The sequence below is a fragment of the Lampris incognitus genome, chromosome 6 (assembly GCF_029633865.1).
Source record: "Lampris incognitus isolate fLamInc1 chromosome 6, fLamInc1.hap2, whole genome shotgun sequence".
NCBI classification, from domain to species: Eukaryota; Metazoa; Chordata; class Actinopteri; order Lampriformes; family Lampridae; genus Lampris; species Lampris incognitus.
The window spans coordinates 57,832,869-57,849,577 of NC_079216.1; the positions used below are offsets into that span (position 1 = coordinate 57,832,869).

The 16,709-nt window shown below is 43.3% G+C and overlaps 1 protein-coding gene across 1 annotated transcript in view; it reads right to left on the reverse strand.

Annotated features, from left to right (window-relative positions):
* Positions 1-425: 425 nt before the first annotated feature.
* The window catches only part of uba2 (ubiquitin-like modifier activating enzyme 2), a 32,130-nt gene continuing 15,846 nt past the window's right edge, over positions 426-16,709 (reverse strand). The window contains exons 13-17 of the mRNA XM_056281859.1: positions 15,753-15,908; positions 15,186-15,282; positions 9,218-9,323; positions 8,923-9,062; positions 426-1,145 (exon numbers count right to left, since the gene is read on the reverse strand). Coding sequence (XP_056137834.1) covers positions 922-1,145; positions 8,923-9,062; positions 9,218-9,323; positions 15,186-15,282; positions 15,753-15,908 — 723 coding nt within the window. The 3' untranslated portion in view covers positions 426-921. The remainder of the gene's footprint in view (positions 1,146-8,922; positions 9,063-9,217; positions 9,324-15,185; positions 15,283-15,752; positions 15,909-16,709) is intronic.

The following is a 16,709-nucleotide window of genomic DNA, read 5'->3' on the forward strand; positions in this document are numbered from 1 at the left end:
TATGCAGTTGTCGTAAATTTTAATTTGGCAACGTGTACTATTCAATGCGAATAGTACACATGGAGACCGAAGAAGTCACTTATGCCTCTTTTCCATTACATGGTACTGGCTCAACTCGCTTCTGTGTTGTTTTCCATTACCACAACAGTACCCCCTCAGTGTAGGTTTTTGGCACCCGCTCCAGTTTTTTTGTAACCTTGACAAAGGTGGTACCAGAAAAGTGGCAAATTACCAAAACGCCGGTACTTCCCAGTAATGGAACACGAAAGAAGGGCGAGTCCAGTCCAACCGGTATGACGTAGTGGAAAAGGGGCATTAGATGAGTGATGAAGCGTTTTTCAAATGTGTCCAGATGAACCAATTCAACCCTGGTTTTCTTCCCTGGATTACTGAGCATGCATAAAGACAACTCTGGAAAAAAGTTTTGGTTTTTTATTCGTCTTCTTCTGTAACCTAACAACTTGGAACAGAAAACACCCTGACTTGTGTTGCATGGGAACAGAAAACACCCTGACTTGTGTTACATGAGAAATACAGTAGGCCAATATTTTATATATATATATATATATATATATATATATATATATATATAAATGAGCAGTGAAGCAAAGCCAGGCCAAAATTTTTCCAAAAAGATACAAGAAAAAAAAAAAACACCGGCACTTTTTCTAGCCGTTTTTTGTACATACAAATTCTATTTACAGCACCGTATCAGGAGCTATGGGAGTATGAAAGCACAAACACATCGTAGAGAAACAGCGAAAGACGGATTAGGACTCAACGTGTTCTTCGGGAGGTTTTTTTCCCCCCCTCTCTCTTTTTTTTTTATTTTTACTTCCTTAGCAAACTGTCTTTTGAGTCAAAATGTCAAATATATCAAAAAAATAGTTCTTGTCTCTCAGATAGAACCACTGGGAGGGACTAGTCCAGAGCAATTATTTCCTCTTCATCATCTTCATCATCAACAGGAGAACCTGCGCTTGGATGGTCATTTCGCGGGCGCTTGGCGGACACCTCGTCAGTTTCTGCATTCTGTTGCTTCCTCTTGGAGCCGCTGGTTAATACAGGAGCAGCAGAGCTGGAGGATGACGCCGTTTCCTTTTCATTCAAGTCAATAATCATAATTTCATACGCCTCTGCTGAAGCTAGTGGAGGGCAGAAAAGGAGAGACATTCAGAAAGAAGAAGCATTCATCACAAAAATTACTATAATCAAACTATCTCAATCAAACCATCTCTATTTACAATGTCACATGAAGAGTCACACCGTCTCTTTTAGTCTTTCAGATGTTCCAAACAAATGAAGACAAAGCTAAGCAATAGTTGCTTCACCCTGTTGTACACTGCCTGGGTCCAGACCTTTGAATCCACCTACTCCACCATACTGACTGATTCTGGTCTGGCATAATGACATGAAACAGCAGTTTCTCAATTGGAAAAAGCGATTATTCAGTGAGCCTTGTGGGGGGGGGGGGCTAATGATTAGCCAATCAGCACCACGGGCGGGACTAACGCCATTGTCGAGCTGTTTGACATTAGAAGGCATGTCTTCTCAATATTGCCCAACATTGTAGTTTATTTTTACTTTGATCCACTCTTAAAACCCTGGCAAAACCAGTATTTTGGCATGGCTACGCATCAGTGTCAACTTAAAATTACATTAGATTCAGGTGGATACATTGGTCTCTAGGGATTGGTTAGGGAAAATCCGGGAGGCAATGTCAGACTGATCATGAAAATTGGAGTGTAACGAGTTGGGAATTCTGTCTGATAAAAGGGAATGTTGTAAAGGCAGTGACTAGGGAAAAGACAATCTTGGGTGTACCGCTGTAAATTTGTGGACCTGTGCCCCATCTATCCATGCGGTTTCTTGTCAACATTAGTCATGGAATCAAAGAAGACTGAGTCAGTTCATCTGCATATAACGTTTACTGACAGATACGTTTCATCACTCAACAGATGTATAACGACCGAAACCAACGACCTGTTTCATGATCAAATACGGGTGTGCCCATTAACTAGAGTTTCGATGGCCATGTGTACTATTCATAGAGGTGGAGAATAGTTGCAATCACAGCATTTTAAGATGGCGACAGATGTACTCTTAGCCCCCCCTTGATTCAGGGATGGTCCTTCCCTGATGGTCTCTTTGACTGCGCATTCAAACCATTGTTCCTCCCTATCAAGGATGTGCGCATCCTCATCCCTGAAAGAGTGGCCATAGGCCTGTAGATGGGTGTAGACTGCGGAGTCCTGGTCTGACGTGTTAGCTCTCGTGTGTTGTGCCATCCTCTTGGCCAGCGTCTGTTTAGTTTCCCCAATGTACAAGTCACTGCAATCCTCTTCGCACTTAACAGCATACACTATATTGCTCTGTTTGTGCCAGGGGACCCGATCCTTGGGGTACACTAACTTCTGGCGCAGCATGTTTTGGGGTTTAAAAGTAACCGAGATGCGGTGTTTTGAAAATACGTGTCTCAGCTTTTCCGACACTCATGCCACACACAGAATCACCACCGGTTTACGCTTGAGCAGCTGTTGTCCTCTCTTCGATTGGCTGGTGCACTGTTTGGGCGTCTTCCTGGCTTTGACAAATGCCCAGTTAGGATAGCCACACTTAACCAGGGCCTGTTTAATGTAGGATTTCTCCCCTTCCCCGGCCCCTGTGTCGGTGGGGACGTTGTCAGCTCAGTGGTACAGTGTCCTGATGACTCGTAGTTTGTGCTTCAGTGGATGATGAGAGTCAAACCTTAAGTACTGATCAGTATGTGTAGGTTTGTGGTAAACATCAACAATCAAGTGTGCCCCCCCCCCCCATTACACAGTCCAAGAAGACCAAACTGTCATTTTTCACATCCTCCCTTTTGAACTTGATCTGGTTCTCCACAGTTAATATGGTCGGTGAAATGTGGTACATCCTGAAATTTAATTTTATAAATTTATTTCTGATTTTTCCCTTTCTCTCCCAATTTAGTGGCCAATCGATCCCTATTTTAATTCAAACACCCACCCTTGTACTGCATGCGTTCGCCAACTGCATCTCTCCGGCTGGCAGTCTCGAAGGAGACCGCCTCCCCACTTTCGTGACAAGGCGACTCCAGACCGAACCACTGTTTTTTCCGACACACACAGAGACGCATTCATGTGACGAACACAAGCCGACTCCGCCCCCCTCCCGAAGACAGCGTTGCCAATGATTGCTGCTTCATCGAGTCCGGCCATAGTCGGATCTGACAAGACCGGGGCGCGAACCCCAGTCCCAAGTGGGCAACTGCATCAACCCAAAGCCGATGCTTAGACCGCTACACCACCGCGGACTCCTGAAACTTAATTTTAACCCAGGTGTTGTCCACAAATCTGAACCAACGGTGTTGTCCCTGGATAGGACATCAGAGCCCTCTTTTCCACTCCTGTCATACTAAATTCATATCTACACAACGAGTCACTGTCAGTTCCGGTTATTACAGCTTTTGAGACTATCTCACTTGATACTTTGACTAAGTTCGTGTCAGCTTCTAAACCAACTGCTTGCTTACTTGATCCCTTACCAGCAAAACTTTTTAAAGACCTCTGGCCTTTTCTTGGACCTACAATGCTAGACATCGTTAATTTATCTCTTACTACTGGCATTGTTCCCAGCAGTTTTAAGACAGCTGTGGTTAAACCTCTACTTACAAAACCGCACCTTGATCCAGGGTCTCTTAATAACCATCGGCCAGTCTCTAATCTTCCATTCTTCTCTAAAGTACTAGAGAGAGTTGTGTATCAACAACTTTTGACCCATATACACTACCGTTCAAAAGTTTGGGATCACATTGAAATGTCCATATTTTTGAAGGAAAAGCACTGTACTGTTCAATGAAGATAACTTTAAACTAGTCTTAACTTTAAAGAAATACACTCTATACATTGCTAATGTGGTAAATGACTATTCTAGCTGCAAATGTCTGGTTTTTGGTGCAATATCTACATAGGTGTATAGAGGCCCATTTCAAGCAACTATCACTCCAGTGTTCTAATGGTACAATGTGTTTGCTCATTGGCTCAGAAGGCTAATTGATGATTTGAAAACCCTTGTGCAATCATGTTCACACATCCGAAAACAGTTTAGCTCGTTACAGAAGCTACAAAACTGACCTTCCTTTGAGCAGATTGAGTTTCTGGAGCATCACATTTGTGGGGTCAATTAAACGCTCAAAATGGCCAGAAAAAGAGAACTTTCATCTGAAACTCGACAGTCTATTCTTGTTCTTAGAAATGAAGGCTATTCCATGCGAGAAATTGCTAAGAAATTGAAGATTTCCTACACCGGTGTGTACTACTCCCTTCAGAGGACAGCACAAACAGGCTCTAACCAGAGTAGAAAAAGAAGTGGGAGGCCGCGTTGCACAACTGAGCAAGAAGATAAGTACATTAGAGTCTCTAGTTTGAGAAACAGACGCCTCACAGGTCCCCAACTGGCATCTTCATTAAATAGTACCCGCAAAACACCAGTGTCAACATCTACAGTGAAGAGGTGGCTGCGGGATTCTGGGCTTCAGGGCAGAGTGGCAAAGAAAAAGCCATATCTGAGACTGACCAATAAAAGAAAAAGATTAAGATGGGCAAAAGAACACAGACATTGGACAGAGGAAGACTGGAAAAAAGTGTTGTGGACGGATGAATCCAAGTTTGAGGTGTTTGGATCACAAAGAAGAACGTTTGTGAGACGCAGAACAAATGAAAAGATGCTGGAAGAATGCCTGACGCCATCTGTTAAGCATGGTGGAGGTAATGTGATGGTCTGGGGTTGCTTTGGTGCTGGTAAGGTGGGAGATTTGTACAGGGTAAAAGGGATTCTGAATAAGGAAGGCTATCACTCCATTTTGCAACGCCATGCCATACCCAGTGGACAGCGCTTGATTGGAGCCAATTTCATCCTACAACAGGACAATGACCCTAAACACACCTCCAAATTGTGCAAGAACTATTTAGAGCAGAAGCAGGCAGCTGGTATTCTATCGGTAATGGAGTGGCCAGCGCAGTCACCAGATCTGAACCCCATTGAGCTGTTGTGGGAGCAGCTTGACCGTATGGTACGCAAGAAGTGCCCATCCAACCAATCCAACTTGTGGGAGCTGCTTCTGGAAGCGTGGGGTGCAATTTCTCCAGATTACCTCAACAAATTAACAGCTAGAATGCCAAAGGTCTGCAATGCTGTAATTGCTGCAAATGGAGGATTCTTTGACGAAAGCAAAGTTTGATGTAAAAAAAATCTTATTTCAAATACAAATCATTATTTCTAACCTTGTCAATGTCTTGACTCTATTTTCTATTCATTTCACAACATATGGTGGTGAGTAAGTGTGACTTTTCATGGAAAACACAAAATTGTTTGGGTGATCCCAAACTTTTGAATGGTAGTGTAAAAGAAAACGATCTATATAAACCTTTTCAGTCGGCTTTCAGGCCCTGTCACTCCACTGAAACTGCTCTGACCAGAGTGGTAAATGATCTTCTACTGGCGATCGACTCCGATTCCACTTCTGTGCTTCTACTACTGGACCTCAGTGCAGCCTTTAACACCATTGATCACTGTATACTTTTGGATAGATTAAATTGTAATTTTGGTGTCTCTAGCTTAGCTCTCTCTCTTGGCTTAAGTCCTACTTATCTGGAAGAACACATTGTGTCTGCTATAATAATATTATATCAAAATTTTCTGACATTAAACATGGTTTGCCACAGGGCTCAGTACTTGGCCCTCTACTTTTCTCTCTTTACATTACACCTCTTGGCCAAATTATACGCAGTTACGGAATAAATTTCCATTGCTATGCTGATGATACACAGCTGTATGTGCCTATAAGGGCTGATGATCATACTCAAATCACTAACTTAGAGGCCTGCTTGGCTACTGTGAAAAACTGGATGTCACTTAACTTTCTGCTTTTAAATTCAGATAAAACCGAGATGCTAGTCATTGGCCCTGCTAGACACAGACACCAATTTGATCAAGTAACGATAACAATCGACAACTCTGTGGTTTCACAAAGTGTGGCAGCCAAAAATCTTGGTGTTACATTTGATCCCAGCCTTTCCTTTGATAAGCACATTAAAGAAATTACCAAGTCTGCCTTTTTTCATTTACGTAACATATCTAAAATTCGGTCTTTTCTCTCCATGGCTGACGCAGAGATTCTAATACATGCATTTGTTTCATCCAGACTTGATTACTGTAATGTTCTGTTCTCAGGTCTGCCACATTCTAGTACTAAAAGTCTTCAGATGGTTCAGACTGCTGCTGCTAGAATCCTAACTAAAACTAGGAAATTTGACCATATTACACCAATTCTTGCCTCCCTTCATTGGCTTCCTATCCATGTTAGATCAGAATACAAGGTGCTTCTGCTGACTTATAAAATCCTAAATGGGCTTGCTCCATCCTACCTGTCTGATCTCCTTAAACCTTACATGCCATCTCGAGCACTTCATTCTCAAAATACAGGGCTCCTGTGTGTACCCAAAGTTAAAAAGAAGTCAGCTGGTGGCAGGGCCTTTTCCTATCAGGCTCCATTTTTGTGGAATAAACTGCCTGCTGCCATCAGACAATCGGAGTCTGTTGAGTCCTTTAAATCCAAACTTAAAACTCATCTTTTTCCCTTAGTTTACAACTAGTTGCCTTTAAGTTGAGTGCTTCACAACCTGTAATGGATGGCGGGTTGGTTTGCTGTCTCAATGAATTTACCAACCAATCTTCTGCCGACGAGATTATCGAGTATGGATTATGACGAATTGATGATTTAATTGATTATGGTTAATGCAAACTGTTCTCTTCTCTAACATGTCTTTTCTCTCTCTCTGAATGATGTCTTCTCCTTTCTCTTTCTCTGTGTTTGAATGGTGTCACGTGAGTCTCTCTTGCACGCATGTGCGGTCGATTCTCCTCCTAGGTCTCCATGGTGATGGTGGCCGCCATTTGGATGCTGCCTGCCCTTCCACTACTCACCTAAGTTTTTCTTAGTACATGATGATGCTGGTCGCCTGGCTTGGGTCCTGGACTGCTCCGTTGGCACGTGGACACTGCTTGGCATCCTGTGCATCATGTTCTTCATAAATTTTATGTCCATTATAATTCTGTTATCCTCTTTCAATGTTGTATTATGTAAATTGCGTGAACACAACATCCATTGCACGCTGTCCGTCTTGGGAGAGAGATCCCTCCTCTGTTGCTCTCCCTGAGGTTTCTTCCTATTTTTTCTCCCTGTTAAAGGGGTTTTTCCTTATCTGATGAGAGGGTCTAAGGACAGGATGTTGCGTTGCTGTTAAGCCCACTGGGGCAAATTTGTAATTTGTGATATTGGGCTATACAAATAAAATTGATTTGATTTGATTCTTCCTTATACAAGTTGGCCACTACAAGTGAGACTGGGAACCCATAGCACACCCATGCCTCTGCCTATAATACTGACCCCTGTATGTGAAGTACAGACGACTCAAAAAGGCCATCTGTGATATGAGGGGACGACCATCCCTGAACCGAGGGGGGAAGGGGGGCTACGAATACATCTGTCACCATTTGACAATGCTGTGATTGCAATTATTAGCAAGGCAAGGCAGCGCCTTGATCACCTCAGGCAGCTGAGGAAATTCAAAGTCTCCCGGAAGATCCTGCAGTCCTTCTACTCTGGGGCAGTGGAGAGCATCCTGACAGGATGCATCTCCGCCTGGTTTGGAAAACAGCTCCGCCCAGGATAGGAAGGCTCTGCATAGGGTAGTGCGTTCGGCTGACCGCACTATTGGTAACTCACTCCCCACCCTGCAGGACTTATACACCAAAAGGTGCCGAACCAGAGCCTATAGGATTATGAAGGACCCTCACCATCCCAACAATGGACTGTTCCTGCTGCTGTGGTCAGGCAAGCGCCTCCGAAGTCATGCTGCAAATACAGAGAGACTGAGACGGAGTTTCTTTCCTCAACTCTGACCTTACTGGGGCCCCGTCGCTGACCCATACTGCCCCCCCCCCCCCACGTTCAAGCACGTGTGCACACGCACACACACACACACACACACACACACACACACACACACAGTAAGGTAACCGACTACACATACCTCATATTTCAGCACATATACCTTAGCTTTCAATTTTTAAGTGCTTTGGGTCAGACCCTTTAGTCGACTGGTTAACGTTGTTGCCCGTGGTGCGGGAGATCCGGGTTCACGTCCCGGATGTGGCGATTCCCGGAGCAATGTATGTGGATATGTTATATTACTGTATATATTGTGCTATCCGTTTTCTTTTTACAGAGTGTTCTTAAGCTGCTGATTGTAAATTGTATATTGCAAATTGGAATGCGTGTGTACCTGTTGTACTTTGTTGTTTGCACATTTCATTTCGGAGCTCGTACCTTTTTTTTTTCCATTTCACTGCACTCGGGACTTGTACTTGTATGTGACAAATAAAACTCTTGACTCTTGAATTATTCCCCAACCCTCTGTGAACAGTACACATGGCCATCGAAACGCTAGTTAATGGGCACACCCATATTTGATCATGAAACTGGTCGTTGGTTTCGGTTGTTATCTGTTGCCATCTCACAATGCTGTGAACACAACAATCCCTAATCCTCTGCGACTAGTACACATGATCAATGGTCACATCCATATTTGCATATGAAACTGGTCGTTGGTTTCAGTCGTTAGGCACTGTATTGTTTACAAGGGGTGGGGATACCTGCAGTTAGTTTAGACTGAAGACGTCACTTAGTTGAGCGATGAAACATAACTGTCAATAAATGTATCCAAATGAACTGATTCAACCTTCTTTGATTATCTTACCTGGATTATTGAGCATGCATCAAGACATTAGTCATGGAAATACCACTGTAGTGGAAGACAGAGTAACAGCAGCCATGATGATGCTCTCTACTATGCTGACCTTTAGAGGAGGTGGAAGGCTGGTCGGAGTCCTTGTTCCCATTGGCAATGCTGTTAGTCTCTTCATTACTGGCAGGCGATGGAGGTTTCTCTGGGGCATCACCAACCACTTCAAACTCCACATCCTTTTCCAAGTCCTCCCTGAAGTTTGTCCATGGGGGGGGGGGGGGGGGGGGCACAAAAATCAGTTCTACTCATAAAAGAACCATGCCAATCACAATTTGATTTAAATACAAGTTTCTAGACTCACACAGAAATATAAAAGCTCACAAACGGAAAAATGAAGTAGCACATACGTGTGAAGGACATTGATGAGGAGTGTGTAGTCTTGGAGGAAGTCGTCAGCTTGAAGACGGCTACCATTACAGATCCCAAAGTCAGAGAGGAATTTATTGTTGTTAGCTGTGAGGAGAGAAGGAGACAAGATTGGGAACGCACACAAAAAACTATTTAAAACGTATGTTCCACGTTGCTATATGCACAAAAAAACTGTTAATCACCTTAATACCATTTCCTACTACCAAACCATAACCAACAAAATGTCAATCTCCAAAGATGTTTAAGACTGTGGACCGACTGTGGAAATAAGACTTGTGTTATCCTTGATAATTTTGAGAAGCATTTAGGTGGTATGTTTTGGGTTTTAATTACTATCCAATAAACTTAAACCATAAGCTTAATGACATCACAAACTTTTAAAAACAAAATTATGTTTTTAATTGCGTTTAAAAAAAACCCCAATGAAATACATCTCCAAAGTGGTCTTCACTTTGGAGATCTATTTTTTGTGAAAGGGCAAAATGTACACAGTACATGAGCACACATATGGCAAGGACAGAATGAGAATGACAAGACATTGCAACAATCAGGTAAAAAAAAAAACAGGCTTTATTAATAATACAATTCAGAGGTGTAACACAGGTTTTATGCATTCCATACTTAAAAGTTCCAGATTCATACACCCAAGTTCGCCAAGCCCCTACAAATCTGAAAATGTAGACATAATATCTTAAGTAAATCTTTGGGGGGGGGGGGGTGGCCTGGTAAGATACAAAACAGTCTTCTTTATCAATATTTCCTTGAGAAATCATGATGCATTAAATTAGCAGCTGATGGGCCAATCGGGCCAAAAAAGGTCCTTTAATCACACCAAAACGATTTATTTTACTAGTACTTTACTGCATTTGACTATGATATATTCAGTTTATTTCTATATTAATACCAAAATGCAGCTCTTTAACCAGCCTTGTGCTGGGTTGTAGTTTAGAGCGCACATGGTGCTGTAGCTCCCTCTACTGTTCAACTGGAGAATCAACAGGCCCCACCATCCAGTCTCTCATCCAACCTCAACTTCCTTCATCAGTCGACTCCTTATTTTTGTTGTATTCTTTATTCCGTTATTTATTTCCACCCCATTTTGTCACTGCATCACGGGAGGGTACAGATACTGGAATACCCCTCGTCTCCACCTTCACTATTCTTTCTTATCCTCAGTCTAAAGGCATTTTTACACAGTGATCCTGCAATGGCAAAATGAAGACTCACCTTTACGCCGGCTTTCATTTTTTACACTGAATCAAACAAAGGCGCCATAATCATGCCCCAGTGTGCGATTCTACATAGCATGCCAGCATTCCGGGGGCAGAGGTGTCATGATGTGTAACACAACAGCATCGGCTCTCCCGTCCTGCCGGCTGTCCCTTTTACACAGATGTTGATTAGGTTTTGTGATTACCTCCACTCTCCGCTGGAAACAAGATGGCGCCAACCACCTTGCAGCTTTTTACTTATTTTACCGTTTGACTGTATTTTTTTCACCTCTAAAGCAGTCAGTTACTTTAAATATGACAGAGCCACGTTTCTGAACATACAAGACACAACCACTCACACAAATCCCGAGTTTTTTCACTGGGACCCCGGCTCATAAGAACTGCAGGGGAACCATTCATAACAATGGCGCTACCACAGGGTAGAAGGAAGTGTTGCCGGAGACTGGGACATCGAGCCGGAGTGCTGGTGATGAGGCAGTGAGCAAACCGGCCCCCACTCCCCAGTATTTTCCTGGCCAATGTGCAATCCCTTGACAATAAGCTGGACGAGTTAAGAGCAAGGATCTCCTTCCAGCGAGAAACAAAGGATTGCGGCACGAGACACTGCTTGCGCCACAGCAGATGAAGAGGAGAAGAAGAAAGCCTTCTATGATCTCCGGAAAGCGATCAAAGCAGTCAAACGAGAATACAGCAAGAAGACCGAGCACTAACGACCCAAGTAGCATGTGGCAGGGATTACACACAATATTGGACTTCAAAGGGAGACCCAGCAGCGAAGCCAGCGCTGCTGCCTCCCTCCCGGATGAGCTTAATAGTTTTTTTTCCCCATTTGGTTTGAGGTTTTTGACACCAACCTCCCGGAAGTAGCCCCCACCGCTGCAAATATGAACAGCACACTGGCCATTGCCGAGTCTGACGTGTGCAGATCATTCATGCGCGTGAACACCCACAAAGCGGCCGGCCCGGACAGCATTCCAGGCCGGGTGATCAGAGCGTGCACAGCACAGCTGGCTGGTGTCTTCACGGATATTTTCAACCTCTCCCTTTCCGTGTGTGTAGTCCCCTACTGCTTTAAATCACCAGTCATTGTGCTGGTGCTGAAGAAGACCAAGGGAACATGCTTGAATGATTGGCACCCTGTAACATGTTAATGCCCACCCTTGACCCCCACCAATTTGCCTACCGACAAAATCGATCCACTGATGACATATTAGCCACTACACTTCATACCGCCCTCACCCACCTGGAGAAAAGGAACTCCTATGTGAGAATGCCGTTTGTAGACTACAGCTCAGCATTCAAAACAATAGTCCCCTCCAGACTCTACACCAAGCTCAGGGACTTAGCCTGTGCAGCTGGATCCTGAACTTCCTGTCGAGCCGACACCAGGTAGTGAGGATGGGCTCCAACACCTCTGCCCCTCAACACAGGAGCCCCGCAGGGCTGCATCCCGAGTCCCCTCCTCTACTCTTTGTACACCCATGCCTGCGTGGCCACACATAGCACCAACTTGGGTGATAAAGTTTGCTGATGACACAACGGTGATGGGCCTGATCACCAACGATGACGAGAAGGCAAACAGGAGAGAGGTCAACAATCAACAAAGTGGTGCCAGGAGAATAACCTCTCTCTCTCTCAACGTCGACAAAACCAAGAAGCTGATTGTGGACTACAGGAAGAGAGAGGGGTGGCTGGACCCCATCACCATCAATGGGACTGCTGTAGAGAGTCAAGAGCTTCAATGTTCCTCAGTGTCCACATTACAGAGGACCTCACCTGGGATGAACACACCAGCCATGTGGTGAAAAAGGCACAGCAACGCCTCTCTCACCTCAGGCGAATAAAGCAGTTTGACATGGGGCCCAAGATTCTACGAACCTTCTACAGAGGCACAACCGAGAGCATCCTGACTGGATGCATCACCGCCTGGCATGGGAACTGTACTGTCCACAACCGTAAAACACTGCAGAGGGTTGTGCGGATAGCCCAGAACATCAGTGGATGTGTTTCCTCCCATCCAGGACATGTACAACAGATGTGTCAGCAAAGCCTGTAGGATTATCAAAGACCCCAGCCACGCCAACTATGGACTGTCCCAGCTGCTACCGTCAGGTAAGTGGTACCGCAGCATCAAAGCCTGGACCAGTAGGCTCCAGAACAGCATTTTCCACCAAGCAACCAGGCTTTTGAACAAAGAACATTAGACACTAAGCCTGTTGCTGGACTGATTGGTACTGACCTATGGTCTTCAGTGGATCATCCGTTCTCTCCCTCTCTCTCTCTTCAATATTTGCTTTATTGGCATGACATACGTTTTTGTACATATTGCCAAAGCATGTAAAACAACAGCACAACACAACAATGATTGTAACAGCAACAACAACGATTATGACATCAAACCACGACAATAGCAATAGGTGCCGTCACCCACTGTCTCTCAGGTTATGGCAGGAAAATATAAATCTTGATGCAATGCTCACCGCTGGCCTCCCTCCCAGGACCACCCGCAGCTTACCTGCGTTGTCCATTTCCTGGTACTCTGGAATCAAATGTTCCAGCTCCTTGACAAAAGCCCGTCACTGTTTTTCAACATTTTCACATTTAAGGAGAAAGTGCACCTCTGTCTCCACCTCATCTGTCATGCATTGACCACATATTTGTTGCTCTTTTGGCAACCACATCTTTTTATGTCTTCCCTTTTTCAATGGCTAGACTGTGGTCACTGAGCCTGTATTTGGTGAGGCTCTGTCGCCGCTTCCTATCTCTGACAGTTAAGAGGTATTCTTCCAAATCATAGTTTGTTTTTAGGGCTCAATAGACTTCTAGTTTGTTTTGAGTTTTGATTTCAGCGTTGCAATGTTTCAAATAATTGTTCTTGCTTTGTTTTATAGCTGATTTATCCTCATGTTTGTTTGGAATGCAGTGCTGGCCTGAGGTTGGTTGGTCTTAGTATTTGTTAAAGGGTTAGTGAGTCTCAGAACCAGCTGCTTCAGGGGACTCTTTTCAGGGTTCAGTTCTTAGGTTTTCAGAGTGCAATGTATTTGTTGGGCTTGTATTTAAGTGCATCCAGAAATTTAGAGATCTTTTTTTGTACATTTATCAATAATGGAAACCGGCCTAATTCTGCCGTACATGCATTTTTTGGTGTTTTCCTTTGTATTTTCAGAATCATTCTACAGAATTCAGCATGTAGGGTTTCTGCTGGATGCTTGTCCCATCTAGTGTAGCTGGAAAGACTGAGTGGACCCCATACCCAACTTCCATATAGCGCAATGGGCAGAATTACACTATCAAACAGTTTGCACCAGATGGAGATTGGTATATCAATGTTAAAGAGTTTATTTTTAATTGCATATAGAGCTCTGCGAGCTTTTTGTTTTAGGTTATTCACTGCCCTACTGAAACTCCCCGATGCTGTAATAATTAGACCAAGGTAAGTATACTGCATCGTACGCTCTAAGGTGATGCTACCTAGAGTTAACTGGTGTCTATTTTCCTGACATCTGGGCTTCTTCTGGAAGATCATTACTTTTGTCTTTTTTGGATTTATTGCCAGGGCCCAGTGCTGGCAATAGTTCTCAAGCAAGTCTAGTAGTTGTTGTAGCCCACCTGCGGTTCGTGACAACGAAATTAGATCATCTGCATAAAGCAAACATTTTACTTCCATGTCATACAGGGGAGACCTGGGGCTGCAGACTGTTCCAGCTGCACCGCCAATTCATTTACATATATATATATATACATATACATTGAACAGTGTCGGGCTAAGTCCACAGCCCTGTCTCACCCCTCTATTCTGAGTGAAGAACTCAGATGTTTGTTTCCAATCTTAACTGCACATTTGTTGTCTGAATACATCGACTTTATTATGTCATACACTTTACCCCCTACACCACTTTGTAAAAGTTTATAGTATAGTCCTTCAAGCCACATAGAGTTGAAAGCTTTTTTGAAGTCAATAAAACAAGCAAATATTTTTCCATTTTTGGTTTGATTCACATTTTCATTTATGAGGGTGTGTAGGGTGTAAATATGGTCCGTAGTCCAGTGATTTGGGAGGAAGCCAATTTGACCTTTGCTCAGGACATTGTGTTCGTTAAGGAGGGTTAGAATTCAATTGTTCAAAATGCTATTAAATATATTCCCCCGACTACTGCTTACACAAATGCCTCTGAAATTATTAGGATCAAATTTGTCTCCATTTTTATGAATAGGAGTTATAAGCCCTTTGCTCCAGATGTCAGGAAAATATCCTGAACTTAGAACGATGTTAAATAATTTGAGTACTGCCCTTTGCAGCTCAGGTGTTTTAAGGATTTGAGCTTCTGTGCCAATTCTTCTTGTGTTATTGGAAAATCAAGTGGGTTTTGGTTGTCTTTTATAGTGCATTCGAGGAACTGTAATTTTTGTTTGATCAGATTGTAATTTGAGTGTTCTTGTTGGATTTCCGGCCCTCCCCAGATTGGCAGAGTGGGGTAATTGGCCGGATACAATTGGGCTGAAAAACGAGGGGGGGGGGGGCAATGACACCCCCCATTCCGTCTTCATACCTTTTACCAATGGCAATGTGGCTTAATGGCGCAACATTTCCACCTTGAAAAAGCTGTGTAAAAAGTCTTAAAACACTTCCCTGCCCTTCTTCCTTCTCTGGTCTTAAGCCTCAAACTCTCTCTCCCCTCCAACCATTAATCTCCCTTTCTCTCTTCCCCCTTACCTTCTGTCTCTCCCTCCTCTGAGGAGATTAGGATGGATCCTTTTCCGTCTTCTATCTGAACATCTGGGGCCACCATGCCAAATTTCTCCTTCAGAATCTGAACACAAACAGACATGGTTGGTGGTAGTGGTTGAAGTGAGTTACCCCCTTCAATGTGAAGCGCTTTGGGTGTCTAGAAAAGCGCTATATAAATGTATGATTATGGTTTCAAACATACCAGGAAAACTTCAGCCTGTTATTCTCTTGTCATGCTGCTATAACAGATACATGCGAGTACAGTTATAGGATACTACGCCGTTCGAGGACGTGAGATTGTGGGTAATTTAAAACTCTGTGACCAACCAGTGGAGTCGAGTATTAGCCAACTAATAACATTCTTTCCATGATAAATGCACAAAGCTTACTACAGAACAAAGGAAACATATATGATGCTGGAGTCAATTTTTAAATCATGTGTTACTGCCTTGAAGGGATGTTCTATTTTTTGTAGAGAATAGATTTGTACACACACCAGGATGGTGTGTGTACAAATCTGTGCGTGAAATTACATGCAGTCTGTCATATTACCCTTTCCTGCAGAGAGAGGACCATGGTTTTGTGGACATTGAGTTTGACAGTGACCTCAGGCTTGCCGGCACAGACATAACAACTGACACGGGGAGGGTCCAGAACACACGGGACCAGCAGCTTCTTCCTGAGGTTTGGACACTTGTTCAGAAAGACCTGCAAAAGGGGAAACGGAGACAAAAAATTTTTTAGAACAATAAATGGGATTACGATTCAGAATTATGTTAAATTAACAGCTATGCAATCCAGTTACACAATGTAGGACAAAACACAACTGAAACTTCACTATAGTGCAAAACATACCATGTTAGAATGGACTAAATATAAACACGCATGCATTTAAGAATGAAAAAAGTGTTCCAGAGAACAAGTGAAGAAGACTGAGGAAAACTGAAAGCCCTTCATACAAAGAAGATTTTTGACTTGTGTTATCAGGTTTTTCCCAGACAAAAATCAGTATGTGTTAATACCATATAAGCAATAACATCCCCAAAACCAAATAGCCAATGGAGGGAGACCATCTTTAAACTTTAGAATTCGTTCTACAAGACATTTAGCATGTAACATTTTCTGAGAGAAGACCTAGACTGGCATGGCTTGTACAGCTTTAGTTATATATTTAGCTATATAATGACTTCGGCAATTAGCTACATGTGACTGTAACAGTGGTCTAAGACCAAAACTCAATGGTCCAGGAAGCGGTAGACCCTTCAAACTATTTAAAACAAGACTATGTCAAAACCCAGTATATGGTTGGATCGTGTATGGACAATGTTGAAAATTGTGGCCAATTTGTTACAGGGATGGTCAGTGTTAGTGTCTATAATGTGAATTCCTGGATATTAAATGTTCATCTGCTATTTTCTGTAGTGGTCCTGGTAATATTTGTTGTCAAGTATACTGAAGTAGCATATCACATGACATGGTTAAGCTACGTTCAAGAAAAAAAAAAAGAGA